Source organism: Urocampus carinirostris, chromosome 1 (genome assembly GCF_059441175.1).
Source record: "Urocampus carinirostris isolate Australia breed hairy pipefish chromosome 1, RoL_Ucar_1.0, whole genome shotgun sequence".
NCBI classification, from domain to species: Eukaryota; Metazoa; Chordata; class Actinopteri; order Syngnathiformes; family Syngnathidae; genus Urocampus; species Urocampus carinirostris.
The window spans coordinates 75,811,986-75,829,914 of NC_142349.1; the positions used below are offsets into that span (position 1 = coordinate 75,811,986).

General features: G+C 40.2%; 2 protein-coding genes and 1 pseudogene across 6 annotated transcripts in view; 1 reads left to right on the plus strand and 2 right to left on the minus strand.

Moving 5' to 3' along the window:
- Positions 1–11,771, minus strand: part of LOC148376968 (uncharacterized) — an 80,338-nt pseudogene extending 68,567 nt beyond the window's left edge. Inside the window, exon 1 of the transcript XR_015852463.1 lies at positions 11,534–11,771. The product of XR_015852463.1 is annotated as an uncharacterized LOC148376968 (transcript). The remainder of the gene's footprint in view (positions 1–11,533) is intronic.
- LOC148376976 (uncharacterized) overlaps positions 1–17,929 on the plus strand; it is a 96,715-nt gene that overhangs the window by 9,649 nt on the left and 69,137 nt on the right. The gene's annotated exons all lie outside the window — the stretch shown is intronic.
- LOC148376977 (uncharacterized) overlaps positions 16,027–17,929 on the minus strand; it is a 141,748-nt gene continuing 139,845 nt past the window's right edge. The window contains exons 3-4 of one of the 2 annotated variants that reach the window (XM_088351510.1): positions 17,256–17,513; positions 16,027–17,177 (exon numbers count right to left, since the gene is read on the minus strand). In XM_088351510.1, coding sequence (XP_088207636.1) covers positions 16,093–17,177; positions 17,256–17,513 — 1,343 coding nt within the window. In that variant the 3' untranslated portion in view covers positions 16,027–16,092. Of the gene's footprint in view, positions 17,514–17,929 lie in introns of both variants that reach the window. The other variant, XM_088351501.1, reaches the window with a different exon arrangement.

The window sequence follows — 17,929 nt, forward strand, 5'->3', positions numbered from 1 at the left end:
ATTATTGCTCGCAGAGTGCTCCAGGAGATGTGTACATGTTTCAAAATCTATATCATATCTCGTTCCTGCTTTTCCACAATTTTATCTTGGACCTGCCCTGTGTGCTCTTTGGTCTTCATAATGTTGTCTGTTCTCCAGTGTCTCCTTTCACCAACCTCTGAGCCCATCACAGAGCAAATGCATTAAAACTGACATGCTTAATGGGGTACAGGTTCACTTTGTTAGTCCTTGTTAGTCATTTAGGTGAACATCGGATCATTCAGACGTCATCAGGGAACTTCTCGTGTTCGTTGGCTAAACTGAGAGAACCGAGGGACAATATTTTCGAAACGTTTACTTTTCACTTGTTTCCGTAGTAAATATAACACAAAATGGGGAACTCATTTGGTTCCACTTCACGATTTTGTCTCACATTTAGGGCGATGTACATTGAAATATTCTTTTATCGTATTTAATATACATTTATTCTTTTCAACTGGATTTCTCTTCTAAAGTTCTTTTTAAATTTCTCTTGTTTTGATGTTTGCCTTTCTATCCTGACATATTATTCTTCAAGTTTTTATTACGCGTCTATCCTGGAGTGCCACGTCTAATTTTTTTTGTAAACAATGGTCTCTGTGTTTTTATCAATGACAATAAATTTCTAATTGTGGATGCATGAATACATGTTATTATTTGTTGAGTTGACATCATTAAGATGACATTTTCCAAGAGTTATTTAAAATCTGAATGTGATTGAATTTGCCCACAATGAATACACTTTTTTTTACCTGTATTTAAAGCTGCATAAGTTTTAATGTGAATGTTATTATCTTGCATTACTGTTGGGTCTAAAGAGACCACTGGTTTGTGGAAGAGCTATGAAAATGAGGTAACTCTAGAAGGAAATTCAGTCAGACTTTTGTTTTTTTTTTAACAACTGCAGCTGGAGAAGAAGCGCGGGAGGAACAGATCATTTACTCGCTCTCGTCTCGCTGGTCACGCTCCTGGCTTTTTCCCAATCTGCCTTTGTGTTTTATTGAAATAAGAAAACATGGAAAAGTACTGGGCAGCACGGCGGCGCTCCTGTTCGGAGTTTGTATGTTCTCCCCGTGCTTGCGTGGGTTTCCTCCCACATTCCAAAAACATACATTTCAGGTGAATTGTCCGTTCCAAATTGTCCCTAGGTGTGAATGAGCGAGTGAGTTGTCTGTCCCCGTGTGCCCTGTGATTGGCTGGCAAGCAGTTCAGGGTGTCCCCTGCCCAATGCCCGATGATTGCTGGGATGGGCTCCAGCACCCCCGCGACCCTACCGAGGATAAACGGTGTAGAACATGAGATGAAAGTACTGGTATGTTGAGAAAAAGGCAAAAGACCACCCCCCTTCAAACAAAGACAGGAAGACTAAGAGACACTAAAAGGGAACATCAAAAGATCAAGCGATTTATCAAAGTCTTCATCTTCGTGGAGATGAGGTTGTAATGATACATTCTGTGAGAGGCACCGTACAACAGGAACACGTGCCATTCAATAGGAGGAAGATTAGGGTGATCGCGATGACCGGAAACGGGACTTTCAACTGTTCCCGGAAAACAACCAATCTAGCCATCCTGGAGCTACACCTTTCTCTGTAAATGAAATGAAAATGAAATGATCTGCATTTCTATAGCGCTTTTCAAGTCAATGACTTCCCAAAGCGCTTTACATCGTGCTTCACATTTCCCAATAGCGGCCGTGATCTGTGCAGCCACGTAAGGCGCTAACCTGCGTATTGGGGGTTCAGTGTCTTACCCAAGGACACTTCGACATGTAACGTGGACAAGCCGGGATTCGAACTGGGATCCCTTAATCCTAAAACGATCGCTCTACCTCCTGAGCTACTGCCGCCCCCTGTAGACAAAGAATCCCTTAGGTTTTTCATTGTGTACATAGCATCAATTATGGATTTGTTTTCGTTGGGAATGTAGGTACAACAATGTTACCCATATTCTACGAGACAGTAGTGGCAAGCGCCCTCTTCTATGCGACAGCGTGTCGGGGAGGCAGCGTCAAGAAGAAGGATACCTCTCGTCTCAATAAACTGGCTAGGAAAGCGAGCTCTGTTGTGGGCAAAGAGCCGGACAGCCTGACAACAGTAGCTGAGAGACGAGCACTGAAAAAGCTGAGGTCGATCGTGGACAATCCATCGCATCCACTACACAGCATTATCTCCAGACAGAAGAGCAGTTTCAGCGACAGACTGCTGTCACTGTCTTGTACTACGGACAGACTGAAGAGATCTTTTCTTCCTCGTGCCATGAGGCTCTTGAACTCCACCCGGCAGAGTAAAGGCCCACATTAAACCACACCACCTACATTGGATATTACCGAATCTTACTGCAATATGTATTCTGTGAAGCACTATTTAGTTACTCTATATAACACGCTACAGTGGGCATTTGCACGTCACACTGGGTATTTGTATATTGTATTCTTTTGGCTTTATTATTGTACTGTTCTCAGCTCAGGGATGCTGCTGGAAATGTCAATTTCCCAAAGCGGATGAATAAAGTATCTATCTATACCTCTATGTGGGGCTATGGCTAAATAGATCCCCATTTTGACTCATTTAAGAAAAAACGGTGTATAGAATAGTAAATAACTTGATTCACTCTTTTGGACTGGTGAAATCAGTCCATTAACTTAAAGAGACCAGAACCAAAATCAATTACCATAACACAAAGACACCCCAAAAATAGAGAAGATACATTTTCCAAAAATACTTTATTAAAAAAAAAAAATATATATATATATAATATATATAGCCGCATTGTACCTGTCCCACCAAAGATCCACATTCACGCTGGACTGGATGATGAGGTTTTTTTTATTAGTTTCCGCAGATGAAATGAGTCACAACATTAGCTTTTCTGCTGGCTTTGATCTCGTTGGCAGCTCTTTCTGTAGACTGCCCAAAGCATATCAAAGAGCTTTCTTTTCAATTTACATAAAATACATTTTAGAATATCACACTACATTTTTACATCCATTTTAACAAGATACTTTTAACAAGAGATTGTATAGTGGTTTTTTCTACGTTTACAATGAAATAAACATAATTTAATTTTACCTGCAGATGAAATGAGTCACAACATTAGCTTTTCTGCTGGCTTTGATCTCTACAAGGGGAATTAACATTTCAGTAAAACGGAAACAAAAGGAAAATAAATCCAAACAGCTTGACAATACCAATCACATTACTGTGCATGTTGAGAGATTTGTCAGCTGGTGTTATAATGTTTAAAATTAACTTCTTTTGAGGAGCACCAAAAGATGTGTCTTACCATTAGCAGCTCTCTCTGTAGACTGCCAACAAACCCCGCCTCCCCGGTCACATGTAGAAGCCAAAACCAAACCCTACCCTATATATATGTAACGGGTATAATAATAACTTTTGTTTTATCTAAGTTCCTGCTGAAATATGTTGTATAGTTTTTAGTAAGTGTCCTGCGATGATGAGTCCAACAGTGCCACCTGCTGGTACGGGGTAATGTTTGGCCTTGGGCCCAATCCCATTCCCCTCACTTGGCCCTGAGAACTCTCCGGTGAGCTCCCTCCACAGGGAAGTCCCCTCGATGAGAGTAGTGCAAGTGAACATCGTTGCCCAAGAAATTGGACGGGACTTGCAAGGTTCCACCCCTGTCCAGGAGATGGCGGTAATATTAATTGGCTGTAGACCTCAGTGACGTATTGGTCTACGTCACATGTAAACAACTCGAGTCTCAACCTGTGGCAGTTGGAGAGTCCGTGCAACGTTAAAAATGCCTGTTATTACCGATTGCCTAGAAGCTCATCACCTTTTCCGTGTCTCCAATCAACGGAGGAGAAATGCGCGATATTGAAGACTGCTTCGGCGCCATGTAGCACTGATTCCTCTTTACAAGTAAAGGAATATGGAAGTTTGAATTTGGGTTTGTCTGTTAGACTCTTTGTGTTTTGTGCCAAAGTTTTCTCAGGCACAGGGAGGTGACCAGCTGTCTGGGGGCCGACGCGGAGGAGTCGACGCGCCATTCTTCCGGGACAAGAGACCAACGGGAGTCAGCGAAGGGGCGGAGGAGATTCTTTACTGAGCAACTCGGAAGAAGAAGAAGAGTCGGTTTTTGGAAGGAGAAGCGTGCAGAGATGTAGTGATTTGTGTGTTAGAAATCAATCCACCCGTGAGTGAAATGCCGGCTTCTGAGAACTTTCTATGCAAAAAAGAGCGCGCAAATTGTTTGGATGAATGGTGATTGGGAAAGGTCACAAATTGGAGTCAGATGATTCATTGAAGTTTGTGTTGATTTAACAAAAAATTCCAACACAAGGTACGTCCACTCATTAAAAAATGACCCGTTCGGTCAAATACAGTAAGGGTTAACGTACAACGCACGTTCACATAATACCTTATGTTTGTGTAGACAGAAATGGCAATCTACTTATTAGTATCTTAGTGCTATTTTATGACATATATTAGGGGTCTTTAATGTTTTTCAGCAAGAAGGTCATGTGAGCCCTGCAGGAGCTGCTAAAGAGGGAACAGGACCGTGGCCGGAGGTCCTGATCTACGTGTATTGGCTGGCCCACGGTCTGTCCTACCGTGTGGTGTCTCGGGTCTTCAGGGTTCCCAGGTCCACCGTACACAGAATTGTCCACAGTTCATATGGAATAAATTGCCCAAAAGCCATGTTTCAGGCTCTGGAAGACAGACCCACATTTGCATCCTGTGCTTCTCTGCATTACTATTCAATAAACGTCTTTATGTTGAGTAACACCTTGGTGGTTTATTTCATGCAATACAATCACTACAATTAAAAAAAAAATGTGGGGAGGTGTTTAGACATCAAGTAAAATTTGGGTGATAGGCTTCCATCTTTTCTGGAATTGATCGAGTTTCAGTAGAGGTTTTGCAGTGATTTTTTTCCAGAATGTACAGTTCTTTTCAATTGTCTCTCCATTGTTTTAGGTCAGGGGATTGTGGTTTCAGCCAGGACACTGTGATCATTTTCTTTGCTAGCAGAAGCATGACCTTTAGTATATATTTCTGTTCACCAGACAGTAATTTCTTCAATGCAATTCCAGTCCTTACTCGAAATCCAGTTTGACATAGTTAGAATTGCGGTTTATTCCGATATTTTACATGACATCATTGTAACCCATCAGCTGATGCACTCCATGAAAATTAAAGTTTGGATTTAGGTGTTAAGCTGGCTAACTAAAGAGCTAAGCTAGGCATTTGGTTATCAGGCATGTATCCAAGTGTATACATCTTGTGGGTTCATTCCAGACATGGGACCAAGTCACACATGTGCAAGTCTCAAGTAAGTCTCAAGTCTTCACCTTCAAGTCCCAAGTAAGTCCCAAGTATTTTTTTCTTGGGCAAGTCAAGTCACAAGTCAAGTCCCGAGTCTTAGATTGCCAAGTCCAAGTCAAGTCACAAGTCATAAAAACAGCGACTCGAGTCGACTCGAGTCCAAGTCACTAAGTCTCAAGTCCCCATGTCTGGTTCATTCAGTCACATTCAGATTTCAAACGAATCTTGGAAAAGGTCATCTCAATTTTGTCAACTCAACAAATAACATGATACATGCGTCCACAAATAAAAATGTTTTTATTGTCATTGATACAAACATAGGGAACATTTACAAAGAGATTAGACGTGACACTCCGAGATAAACACGTAATGAAGAATAAAAAAAAGAAAAATGAGAAGGTCTGGATAACTAGGTATGAATAAAAGATATTCAGAAAGTACTTCAGAAATCAATAGTTGAAAAGAAATAAATGGATATTGTAGTAGTTACTGTTACAAAATATTTAAAAGTACAGTGTCCAGCGAAGGTTTTGGGCCCCATACAACGTTTTGTCATTTTGCCACATTTCAGGCTTCAAACTTATAGCTAAAAAGCAGAAAACCTGTTTTTTAGTGAGACACAATCGTGAAGTTGAATTAAAATAGTCAACATTATTTAGTTTCATCTACAGCGAAAAAACTACATATTTAGACATATGTATATTACACACACACACACACACACAAATGGGGGCTGCATGATTAAATGAAATTTAATAAGATATTGCGATGTGACATAGTGCGATTGTGTAATCACAAGACACTGCCGTTTTTTTAAATGGGTTTATAGTCTAGTCTGTTATTTGACTGAAGTGTGTGGACAACCAAGATCGTCACAGTTCAGGTTTTAACAGCGCCAGCCAATCAGAAGCAATTTTTAATGATAATAAATGTATTTGGTCCCATCAGAGAAATTCATTTTCACTGACTGTACCAGGAGGATACAGTCATTGCTGTCGCAGCAGAGCGTGCGCCAAATGACCGATTTATAGCATCTGGTATTCCCAAGGGGTCTCCCACCCCAGAACTAACCAGGCCCGACACTGCTTAACTTCCGAGCTCGAGCGTTCTCAGGGTGCTATGGCAGGTGGCAAGTGACCATAGAGGCATGGCAAAGTTTTCAAGCAATGTATGCACAATTTTGATAGACTCACAGCTTACACCAGCCTATTAGCCAGGGTGGGCAGGCACACAACTGCTAGTATCTTTAAAAGCTCTTAAAATTAAAAAGAAATTCATCAATTGAATTGGACTCTAAGGAAAGTCAGCAGAGCCCAAAGAAGTGGTGATTAACAGAGTGCATTACGTGGACTATTGTCACGTCTTGGATTTGACTGAGAAACGGATGACCAGGAGCTACAACTCATAGGAAACATTCGTGACTCTTGTATTTTAATCAACGTGGAGAATTTGCTGAAAGGAGAAGCCCTCCAATATTGGTACACCTGTGTAAAGACAATAGAGAGCATTTTTTTCAACTGCAAATCTGTTTTAATTTGTAGATCTATAGTTATTATTTTGTTATAAACGTAAACTCATGTTTTGCTTGTCACTAGAACAAGAACTAGCATAAAACATGCGCTTTTTTTTAAAAATCACATCAAAATTGCAAATGATAAATCAAACTGTTTTTTTTAAAATAAACATGCACATACACACACTCACACACACATTATATATATATATATATATATATATATATATTAGATATATAATGTGTGTGTATGGAGAGGTATGTTTTTGAGTTGATAAGACATGAAGAGTACACAAATCTGTACATTCAGGGGTAGAGTTTGAAATGTAAATAAAAGAAAAGATGTATCAAATAGAGTGACCGATGCCATTTTCTCCAGCACACGTGTGATCCTGAGCTTTGGCTTAACGTGAGTAGCTAAGACCAAAACCTGAGCAAGAAAAAGGGTTCTAACCAGTGTGGGTTCTTGTGTGTCTTTTTAAGTCTGCCTTCTGGCTGAATGATTTAGCACAAAAGGAGCAGGAGAAGGGCTTTTCGCCAGTGTGGGTCTTAGCGTGGTTTTTCAAATTTTCCTTTTTCCTGAATTTTTTACCGCAAATTGAGCAAGAAAAAGGCTCCTCACCAGTGTGGATTCTTATGTGTATTTTTAAGCCTTCATTGCGGCTGAATTTTAGACCACAAATTGAGCAGGAAAAAGGCTTCCCACCAGTGTGGGTTCTTGTGTGTGATTTTAAGTTTGCTTTCTGGCTGAATGATTTAGCACAAAAGGAGCAGGAGAAGGGCTTCTCGCCAGTATGGATTCTTGTGTGTGAGTTAAGGTTTGATTTCTGGCTGAATTTTAGACCACAAATTGAACAGGAAAAAGGCTTTTCACCAGTGTGGGTTGTAGCGTGGTAATTCAAACTTACTTTCTGGTTGAACTTTTGACCGCAAACTGAGCAGGAAAAAGGCTTTTCACCAGTGTGCGATGTAACGTGGTATTTCAAACTTACTTTTTGGCTGAATTTTTGACCACAAACTGAGCAGGAGAAGGGCTTCTCGCCAGTATGGATTCTTGTGTGTGAGTTTAGGTATGATTTCTGGCTGAATTTTAGACCACAAATTGAACAGGAAAAAGGCTTTTCACCAGTGTGCGATGTAGCGTGGTATTTCAAACTTACTTTTTGGCTGAATTTTTGACCACAAATTGAGCAGGAAAAAGGCTTTTCACCAGTGTGCGATGTAACGTGGTATTTCAAACTTACTTTTTGGCTGAATTTTTGACCACAAACTGAGCAGGAGAAGGGCTTCTCGCCAGTATGGATTCTTGTGTGTGAGTTTAGGTTTGATTTCTGGCTGAATTTTAGACCACAAATTGAACAGGAAAAAGGCTTTTCACCAGTGTGCGATGTAGCGTGGTATTTCAAACTTGTTTTCCGGCTGAATTTTTGACCGCAAAGTTTGCAGGAAAAGGGTTTCTCGTCCGTGTGGGTTCTTGTGTGTGAGTTTAGGTTTGATTTCTGGTTGAATTTTAGACCACAGATTGAACAAGAAAACGGCTTCTCATTAGTATGGATTCTTGTGTGTCTTTTTAAGTGTTCTTTTTGGCTGAATTTCTCATCACAAATTGAACAAGAAAAAGGCTTCTCATCAGTATGGATTATTGTGTGTCTCTTTAAGTTTTCTTTTCGGCTGAATTTCTTATCACAAATTGAACAAGAAAAAGGCTTCTCATCAGTATGGATTCTTGTGTGTCTTTTTAAGTGTTTTTTTGGGCTGAATTTCTCATCACAAATTGAACAAGAAAAAGGCTTCTCATCAGTATGGATTCTTGTGTGTCTTTTTAAGCTTCCTTTATGGCTGAATCTTCGACCGCAAACTGAGCAGGAAAAAGGCTTCTCACCCGTGTGGATTGTTGAGTGTTTTTTCAAGTTTCCTTGAATGCTGAATCTTCGACCGCAAACTGAGCAGGAAAAAGGCTTCTCACCAGTGTGGGTTCTCATATGCAACTTCAAACGATTCTTGAATTGAAATGTTTTCCCACACTGAGAACATGTTTTATCACCTTCTGACTGTTCGTCGCCATTAGTGTCGGACGTGTCCTCATTATCAGTTTTCACGTGTTGACGGGAGCTTCTGCTTGGAGGCTCCTGCCAGTTCTCTTCATGTTTTACTTGACTCCCAGGAGTTAAAATAGTCTCAGTCACCGGCAACTCTGTGAAAAGTCCATCCTCTTTAACACAAACAGGCTCCACATCCTCCTCCTCCTTTTTAATATCAGGAAACTCTGGTTCCTGCCGGACAGGAGACAGGAATTCTTCACTGACATCTGTGGGACACAAGACACACATAGGTTTTGTATCATTTAAAATATATGACATAATACCAAAACACATAAATGGCAAAATGTATAAATATATAAAATAGACTGCCTTTATGGAATAATTCTATCCAATGGAGACAGAAACAACACAAAACCTCTTAAAATAATTAAAATGTGTATAACAAAAACATAAATATCATCGGTCTCTGCATTTTTTAGCAACCGCCAGGGGGCGCCCATCCAGTAAAGGGTAAGAGTGAGACACGTCGAATGTATGTGTCAAGGAAGACGCAAGTTGAATGTAACTTGGTGCTTTGGGCATGAAAAAACTAGCATGAACAGACCTTAATCATGGGAAGGGTGTCAATCGAAAGGGGAATGCTGGCGGCCATATTGAGAATCATTTTACGAGTCTGTTGACTTGTAAACGAAAATAATGTGTCGAAACAAACGAATCACAACAAGCAACGTCCAGCGAAGCATAAATGTTTCATGTGGATTATTTTCAATCTGTAAGCATGATCGTGTGGCTTGGAATAAATATTTTACACGGTTGGATTCTATGAATTGCCCGAATGAAACTAAGCCATTTTCGCGAAATTCAAAGAAGGTGAAGACGGCCAAGATAGACAGATACATGATTTATCGCCGTAGGGAAATTTACAATTCCAGCAGTCTACCCTGATGTTTATTAACAGATGAACATGATGCCCGAGGGGTGCTTGTAGCAGAGTGGATGACGTCACACGCTAGTCCAAAAGTTGGACGTCCCTGCAGCAGATGGAAATCTTTGTGCCCAGGGATACACCACATCGTATTAGCGAGTCCACCTCCTCTCCGATTCCCGCAGGCTTTCGTTTCTCTGTATAACGGCGCTGAAGCTGGATAGCCCCGGATAGCTCCGGGTGGCTACACGTTAGCGTCCGGGATGCTAAACGTGAGCCACGTTTCCGTAAAACACAGCAAACTGCACTCCCTGTGCGCTTCGATGTTTTTCACCAGCACAGCCAGCTCGTTGGTCTTATTTGGTAGTGAGTTCGCATTTACCATGATTACGGACGGTACCGAAGACATATAACGCTGCTAGCCGCTTAGCTAGCTCCGGCTCTTCTTCCACCATAGGCCCCCTCATCACGCCGGCACGAGAATTCTTCAGGGCAAGGAGTCGATTCCTCGAATAAACGCATTTTTGTGCGCTAAAACCCATGTCCATAGGATAGAAAGTAATCCAAAATGTAGTTGTCACACGGGAAGAAAACACCGAAGATAGAAGCAGACAATAAAACAATAAATCACAAAAAGTGCGCGATAAGAAGGGGAGCTGCTGGAAAGGCAGCGGCTCGGCGGGAAGTAATGGTGAGTTATGAAGGCTTTATAGTTTTCAGGTATTTAGTTTCAGACTTATGTTTCTCTGGTGAGTGTATTTAGAAATGGTCATCATATTTTAAATCTCAAGAGTTTAAGCTTTCCACTACTATGCCGTATTTCAGTGACTGGTGACATCGTACAGACACATGTTTGTTTATCAAATATTCTGCAGCCCACCACAATGTCAAGGGGTTAAGGCACCTCATAATATTAAAACTCCTTTTGTGTGCACTCTTGAAACACAATGCATAAACAGTGCGGTCATTTTTTGCACAAATCCCCAGTTATCTGTCCACTCGGGCTGAAAAGAATAATTTTTCGCTGCAGGAGGGGTCGTGGTTCGTTCATTTATTGCGCGCCGGTGTTTCTGTGGCGGGGTTAAAATACAAATCTCTCCTTCTCGGTGCTGCGCAGACACACACTCAAACACGGAGCAGAGGGAGAGGGGCGCTACCGTAAAGCCTCTATACAACACGGCACGCAACTGAAAATGTCTAAATTTTAGGTAAGAATGCGCATTTACAATCAATTATCATTATTTTGCCGTGCGCTTACGTGCCACTGCTGACACGCATGTCATAGAGCGCTATTGGGTCCTGTGTCTGTTTCTGGTCTGTGACAGTTTATGCCTTTACAAAGTACGTTTATTGTGCATTTGAAGATGTGTACGACGTACAAGAAAATCTGTAAGGAATAACGCAAATTTGTCAATGATGGCTACCATCCGGTATACACCGACGATCACGAGGGAGTAAACTACTTCGCCGTCATTATAGGTGTCTTCATACAAAAAGAAGTAAAACTAAACCGAACTAAAACGACTTCAACACTCATATTTTAGTGTTAGGTTCAATTAAACTACAAGAATAATTTCTAATTTGTCAACACGAGCGTATATTTGGTGTTAACGCCGACCCAATGGATTAATCCCTTGAAGCAGCTGCATCATAAATATGGAATACAAATCCAACATTTTTCGTGCAATAGACGTGAGGGGTCGAAATAGGAAAATAAAAATGTTATGGAAATAAAAATGACCAACCTGCTCTGTTCAACACAACTCGTAGCTCCTTGCTAATGCTAACTTGGTTTAGCCGTCGATCTTCTCGCTCGTTCTCTTCCTGAAGCTCCTCTTTCAAATTTCCTTTCCATCCCTCGCACATTTTAGCCACCTTTAAAACTCTTGTACAGAGTTAAATGCAGTTAGATGAAGTTTAATTGTGCACACTATTGGAGCGAAACACCACGAAGGGGCAGACAATGGCGGCAGGGACCTGTAGTTCTTCTCTTCTTCTTTAGTTGGTATCTATCTCTTTGGTGCTCTATCGCCCCCTAGCACCATACCATCTGACAGTTCCACTCTACCGAGTTGTTGAAGAACGAAAGGAGTTAATAAGCCGGCTCCCTTCGAAATGCTCTCTCTCTCTCTCTCCATTTCTCTCGCTCTCTCTCTCTTAACTGGTCAATACGAGTGTCGTTTACTCTGTTTTTCTTCGTATAATCTATGTAAAAGATTAAATGTGGCAAAAGTTCACTTAAATTGAAACAATACAGTCTATGATAGCATATTACCATAAACATTTTCAAAATGATTTAATTTGGGGCATCATATTTCACATTTATTTCGAATATATTTGAAATCCGATGGGGGCCGTTTTAGTGAGCCGAGCCGAAACATCCGCTTCTCTAGAAAGAGAAAACATTCCCATCACCATTCGGGTCGCAAATCAAAGTGAGAAGGGAAAAGTATTCTGAAATGTGTCCACTAGATGGCGCTCTCAACGATTGCTTGAAATGTCCTCATCAGTTGTTAGAAAATGTCTTGTTCCAAACAACATTCACACCAAAAGGCGCTCCATGAAATACACCAATGTTTAAGTCTTAAGTATGACTCGGTTAAAACAGTTAAAAAAAGAACGCTCAATTGAACTGGTTTTATTTTCTTGCTTTGTAAATATTGTTAAAGCACTGTATTTGCCCTTTCTTTTTCACGACATATTATTTTGAAACCTGGTGTTACATTAATAAATGACTTCACTAGGGCGCTATCACGTAACAGTTTATTTCTCAAAATACAGTTTGACATAGTTAGAATTGCGGTTTATTCCGATATTTTACATTACATCGTTGGATTTAGGTGTTAAGCTGGCTAACTAAAGAGCTAAGCTAGGCATCTGGTTATCAGGCGTGTATCCATCTTGTGGGTTCATTCAGTCACATTCAGATTTCAAATGAATCTTGGAAAAAGTGATTTTAATTTTGTCAACTCAACAAATAACATGATACATGCATCCACAAATAAAAATGTTTTTATTGTCATTGATACAAACATAGGGAAAATTTACAAAGAGATTAGACGTGACACTCCGAGATGAACACGTAATAAAGACTTAAAAGAGAAAAATAAGAAGGTCTGGATAACTATGAATAAAAGATATTCAGAAAATACTCCAGAAGAGAAATCAATAGATGAAAATAATAAATGGATATTGTAGTAGTTACTGTTAGCAAATATTTAGATTCATCTACAGCGAAAAACTGCAACATATTCATAAATACAGTATTTTCCACACTATAAGGCGCACCGTGTTATAAGGCGCACCTTCAATGAATTATATATTTTTAAACTTTTTCCATACATAAGGCGCACCGCATTATAAGGCGCTATAAGTGCATGCTGGTTTAAGATCAGGTAATTGTGCAATTTTGTAATTGTAATCCTGTGCAGTCCTTCGAGACATTTTTGTGATTAAGGGCGTCATAAATAAATGTGACTTAACGTGACTTGGCTACAGTAGAGGATGTAGTTACGTTATGCAACCGTTAGATGGTGCTGCGCTAAAGGGAATGTCAACAAAACAGTCAGATAGGTCAGTCAAACATTATTAATAGATAACGAACAAGCTTTCCACAATCTTCATTCACTCCCAAAATAAATAAACAGCTGTTTTATTATTTTTTCTGAGGTAAAGCATTTTGGTGACACATCTTTAACATCTTTGAACAACAGCAAGGCATAACATTTTACTTTTCCTCCATTTAGTCAACACGCAAAAAAACATCTGATACTGTTATGGTAAATTAAACGTTAGTGCAATCGCAATATAGTGACACTCGTAATGTGCAAAAACAACAAGTGCAAAACAATAACAGTAAAGCAATAACATAATAACTGTAAAATGTAAAACGTTGTAGTGGGTTTTACATAATTCACCCATGGAACCATTGTTAAGTTAGCGAGTTCCTAGGGGGACTCTTAATTCTGCCGGCTCGAGCCACTCTCGTGTTCGATTCATTAATGTTGAACTCTCTCGCTGCTGCTCCATTCCCGTGTTCTACTGCGTGACTGATCGCCTTGAGTTTAAACTCTGCTTTGTAAGCGTGTCTCTTAATAGGAGCCATTTCAGGCCGTATAGCAGGGAATAGAAGCCCATGGTAATTTGCCCCAAACGCCCACCACCCAAGATACAAACATTAAAATAGTACATACTACTTATGTGTAATAGACATGCATATATTGCTTAACATTATGAATAAATATACAGGGGAAATACCTTTAGTCTGATGTGACTCGAGCTTTGGGGCGGCAGTAGCTCAGGAGGTAGAGCGATCGTTTTAGGATTAAGGGATCCCAGTTCGAATCCCGGCTTGTCCGTGTTACATGTCGAAGTGTCCTTGGGTAAGACATTGAACCCCCAATTACCCCCAATAAGCAGGTTAGCGCCTTACATGGCTGCACAGATCACGGCCGCTATTGGGAAATGTGAAGCACAATGGAAAGCGCTTTGGGAAGTCATTGACTTGAAAAGTGCTATATAAATGCAGATCATTTCAGATCATTTCATTTCTTTATACAAACGCACTAATAAAAGAGAATTGTTGTTTAATATTTCCCAGCATGCACAGCGCACTTCTTCTACGCGAAAAATTGAGTCAGTGGCTACTTACCGTAAGTTGCGAGACCTTGTAATTCAATATTGATCCATATATAAGGCGCACCGGATTATAAGGCGCATAGTCAGCTTTAAAAAAATAAAAAAAATCAGATTTTATGTGCGCCTTATAGTGCGGAAAATACGGTACATATTTATACATACATATACATATATATATATATATATGTGTATTACACACACAAATTAGGGCTGCATGATTAAATGAAATCGATATTGTAATGTGACATAGTGCGATTGTGTAATCACAAGACACTGCCGGGTTTTTTTTAGTGTACAGTGGGACCTCGCTACTTCGCGCTTTGACGTTCAAGGATTTAGAGCTTCGCAGGCCTAAAAAATAATAATAATAAAATAAAATAATTGAAAAAAAAACCTAAATATTTTAAAGCATTTTTGAAGGGGCGTCGCTACATTGTGGTTCCACGTTCGCGGGTTCAGAGCTTCGCAGGTCTAAAAAATAATAATAATAATAGAATAAAAAAAAAAAAATGTTTTTTTAAGGTGTGCCGTTACTTCGCAGATTTTCACTTATCGCGGGTGGTTTTGGTCCCCATTAACCGAGATCCCACTGTAGAGTGTTATTTGAGTGATAGTGTGGACAACCAAGATCGTCACAGTTCAGGCTTTAACAGCGCCAGCCAATCAGAAGCAACTTTTAATAATAATAAATTTATTTGGTCCCATCAGAGAAATTCATTTTCACCGACTGTACCAGGGGGATACAGTCAGTGCTGTCGCAGCAGAGCGTGCGCCAAATGACCCATTTATAGCATCTGGTATTCCCAAGGGGTCTCCCACCCCAGCACTAACCAGGCCCGACACTGCTTAACTTCCGAGCTCGAGCGTTCTCAGGGTGCTATGGCAGGTGGCAAGTGACCATAGAGGCATGGCAAAGTTTTCAAGCACAATTTTGATAGACTCACAGCTTACACCAGCCTATTAGCCAGGGTGGGCAGTGTCACAACTGCTAGTATCTTTAAAAGCTCTTAAAATTAAAAAGAAATTAATCAATTGAATTGGACTCTAAGGAAAGTCAACAGAGCCCAAAGAAGTGGTGATTAACAGAGTGCATTACGTGGACTGTTGTCACGTCTTGGATTTGACTGAGAAACAGATGACCAGGAGCGACAACTCATAGGAAACATTCGTGACTCTTGTATTTTAATCAACGCCGAGACCTTGCTGAGCCAGTCGCTCTCTAAATCGCTTTGTTACTCTGAAAGGAGAAGCCTTCCAATATTGGTACACTTGGGTAAAGACAAATAAAGAGCGTTTCTTTTCAACTGCAATTCAATTTTTATTTGGAGATCTATAGTGATTATTTCGTTACAGTCGTAAACTCATGATTTGCTTGTCACTAGAACAAGAACTAGCATAGAACATGCGCTTTTTCTTTAACAATTGAAAATCACATCAAAATTGCAAATGATAAATCAGTTTTTTTTAAATAAACATGCACATACATACACACACATATAAATATAAATATATATATATATATATATGTATGTATATATATATATATATATATAATGTGTGTGTATGGAGAGATATGTTTTTGAGTTGATAGGACATCTGTACATTCAGGGGTAGAGTTTGAAATGTAAATGCAAGAAATGATATATCAAGCAGAGATGCCATTTTCTCAGGCACACGTGTGATCCTGAGCTTTGGCTTGACTTGAGTAGCTAAGACCAAAAGCTGAGCAAGAAAAAGGGTTCTCACCAGTGTGGGTTCTTGTGTGTATTTTTAAGCTTTGTCTATAGCTGAATGATTTAGCACAAAAGGAGCAGGAGAAGGGCTTTTCGCCAGTGTGGGTTGTAGCGTGGTTTTTCAAATTTTCCTTTTTCCTGAATTTTTTACCGCAAATTGAGCAAGCAAAAGGCTCCTCACCAGTGTGGATTCTTATGTGTATTTTTAAGCATTCTTTGCGGCTGAATTTTAGGCCACAAATTGAGCAGGAAAATGGCTTCTCACCAGTGTGGGTTCTTGTGTGTGATTTTAAGTTTGCTTTCTGGCTGAATGATTTAGCACAAAAGGAGCAGGAGAAAAGCTTTTCACTAGTGTGGGTTATTGTGTGTATTTTTAAGCTTTGTCTATGGCTGAATCTTTCACCGCACGCTGAGCAGGGGAAGGGCTTCTCACCAGTGTGGGTTCTTGTGTGTGTTTTTAAGCTTTGTCTTTGGTTGAATCTTTGACCGCACACTGAGCAGGAGAAAGGTTTCTCACCAGTGTGGGTTCTTGTATGTATTTTTAAGTATCGTTTCCTGAATGATTCACCACAAATTGAACAGGATAAAGACTTCTCACCAGTGTGGAATATTGTGTGTCTTTTTAAGTTTTCCCTTCGGCTGAATGATTCACCGCAAAATGAGCAGGAGAAGGGCTTCTCACCCGTGTGGATTCTGGTGTGGTCTTCTAAGACATTCTTTCGGCTGAATTTTTGACCGCAAACTTTGCAGGCAAAAGGCTTCTCACCAGTGTGGGTTCTTGTGTGTGTTTTTAAGTTTGCCTTTCGGCTGAATGTTGCACCACAAATCAAGCAGGAGATAGGATTCTCACCAGTGTGGGTTGTAGCGTGGTTTTTCAAATTTGCTTTGAACCTGAATATTTTACCGCAAACTGAGCAGAAGAAGGGCTTCTCGCCAGTGTGGGTTCTTGTGTGGTCTTCTAGGGCGCCCTTTTGGCTGAATCTTTGACCGCAAACTGAGCAGGAAAAAGGCTTTTCCCCTGTGTGGGTTGTCATATGCAACTTCAATCGAGACTTGAATTGAAATGTTTTCCCACACTGAGAACACGTTTTATCACCTTCTGACTGTTTGGCGCTATCAGTGTCTGCAGAGTCGGACGTGTCCTTATCATCAGTTTTCACCTGTTGACGGGAGCTTCTGCTTGGAGGCTCCTGCCAGTTCTCTTCATGTTTTACTTGACTCCCAGGAGTTAAAATGGTCTCAGTCACCGGCAACTCTGTGGAAAGTCCCTCCTCTTTAACACAAAAACGCTCCACATCCTCCTCCTCCTTTTTAATGTCAGGAAACTCTGGAGACAGGAATTCTTCACTGACATCTGTGGGACACAAGACACACATAGGTTTCGCATCATTTAGAATCTACGACATAATACTGAAACAGATAAATGACAAAATGTATAAATAAATAATATAGACTGCATTCATTTAATAAATCTAACCAATGGAGACAGAAACAACACAGAACCTCTGAAAAACATGCAAACATATCAATTAAAATGTGTATAATAAAAACGTAAATATCATTAGTCTCTACTGAATATTGGCATTTAGGAACACAAAGTGCTCAGCTTTGAAGGACTGATTCCAATTCTTCCGTCAGTGATGGACAATGCACAATGTTACATACCGTAAAATTCGGACCATAAGCTGCTACTTTTCCCCCCAGCCTTTCAACTTTGCAACTTATGCAACGATGCGGCAAATTTGTGCATTCTTTTAGCGAACGCCAGGG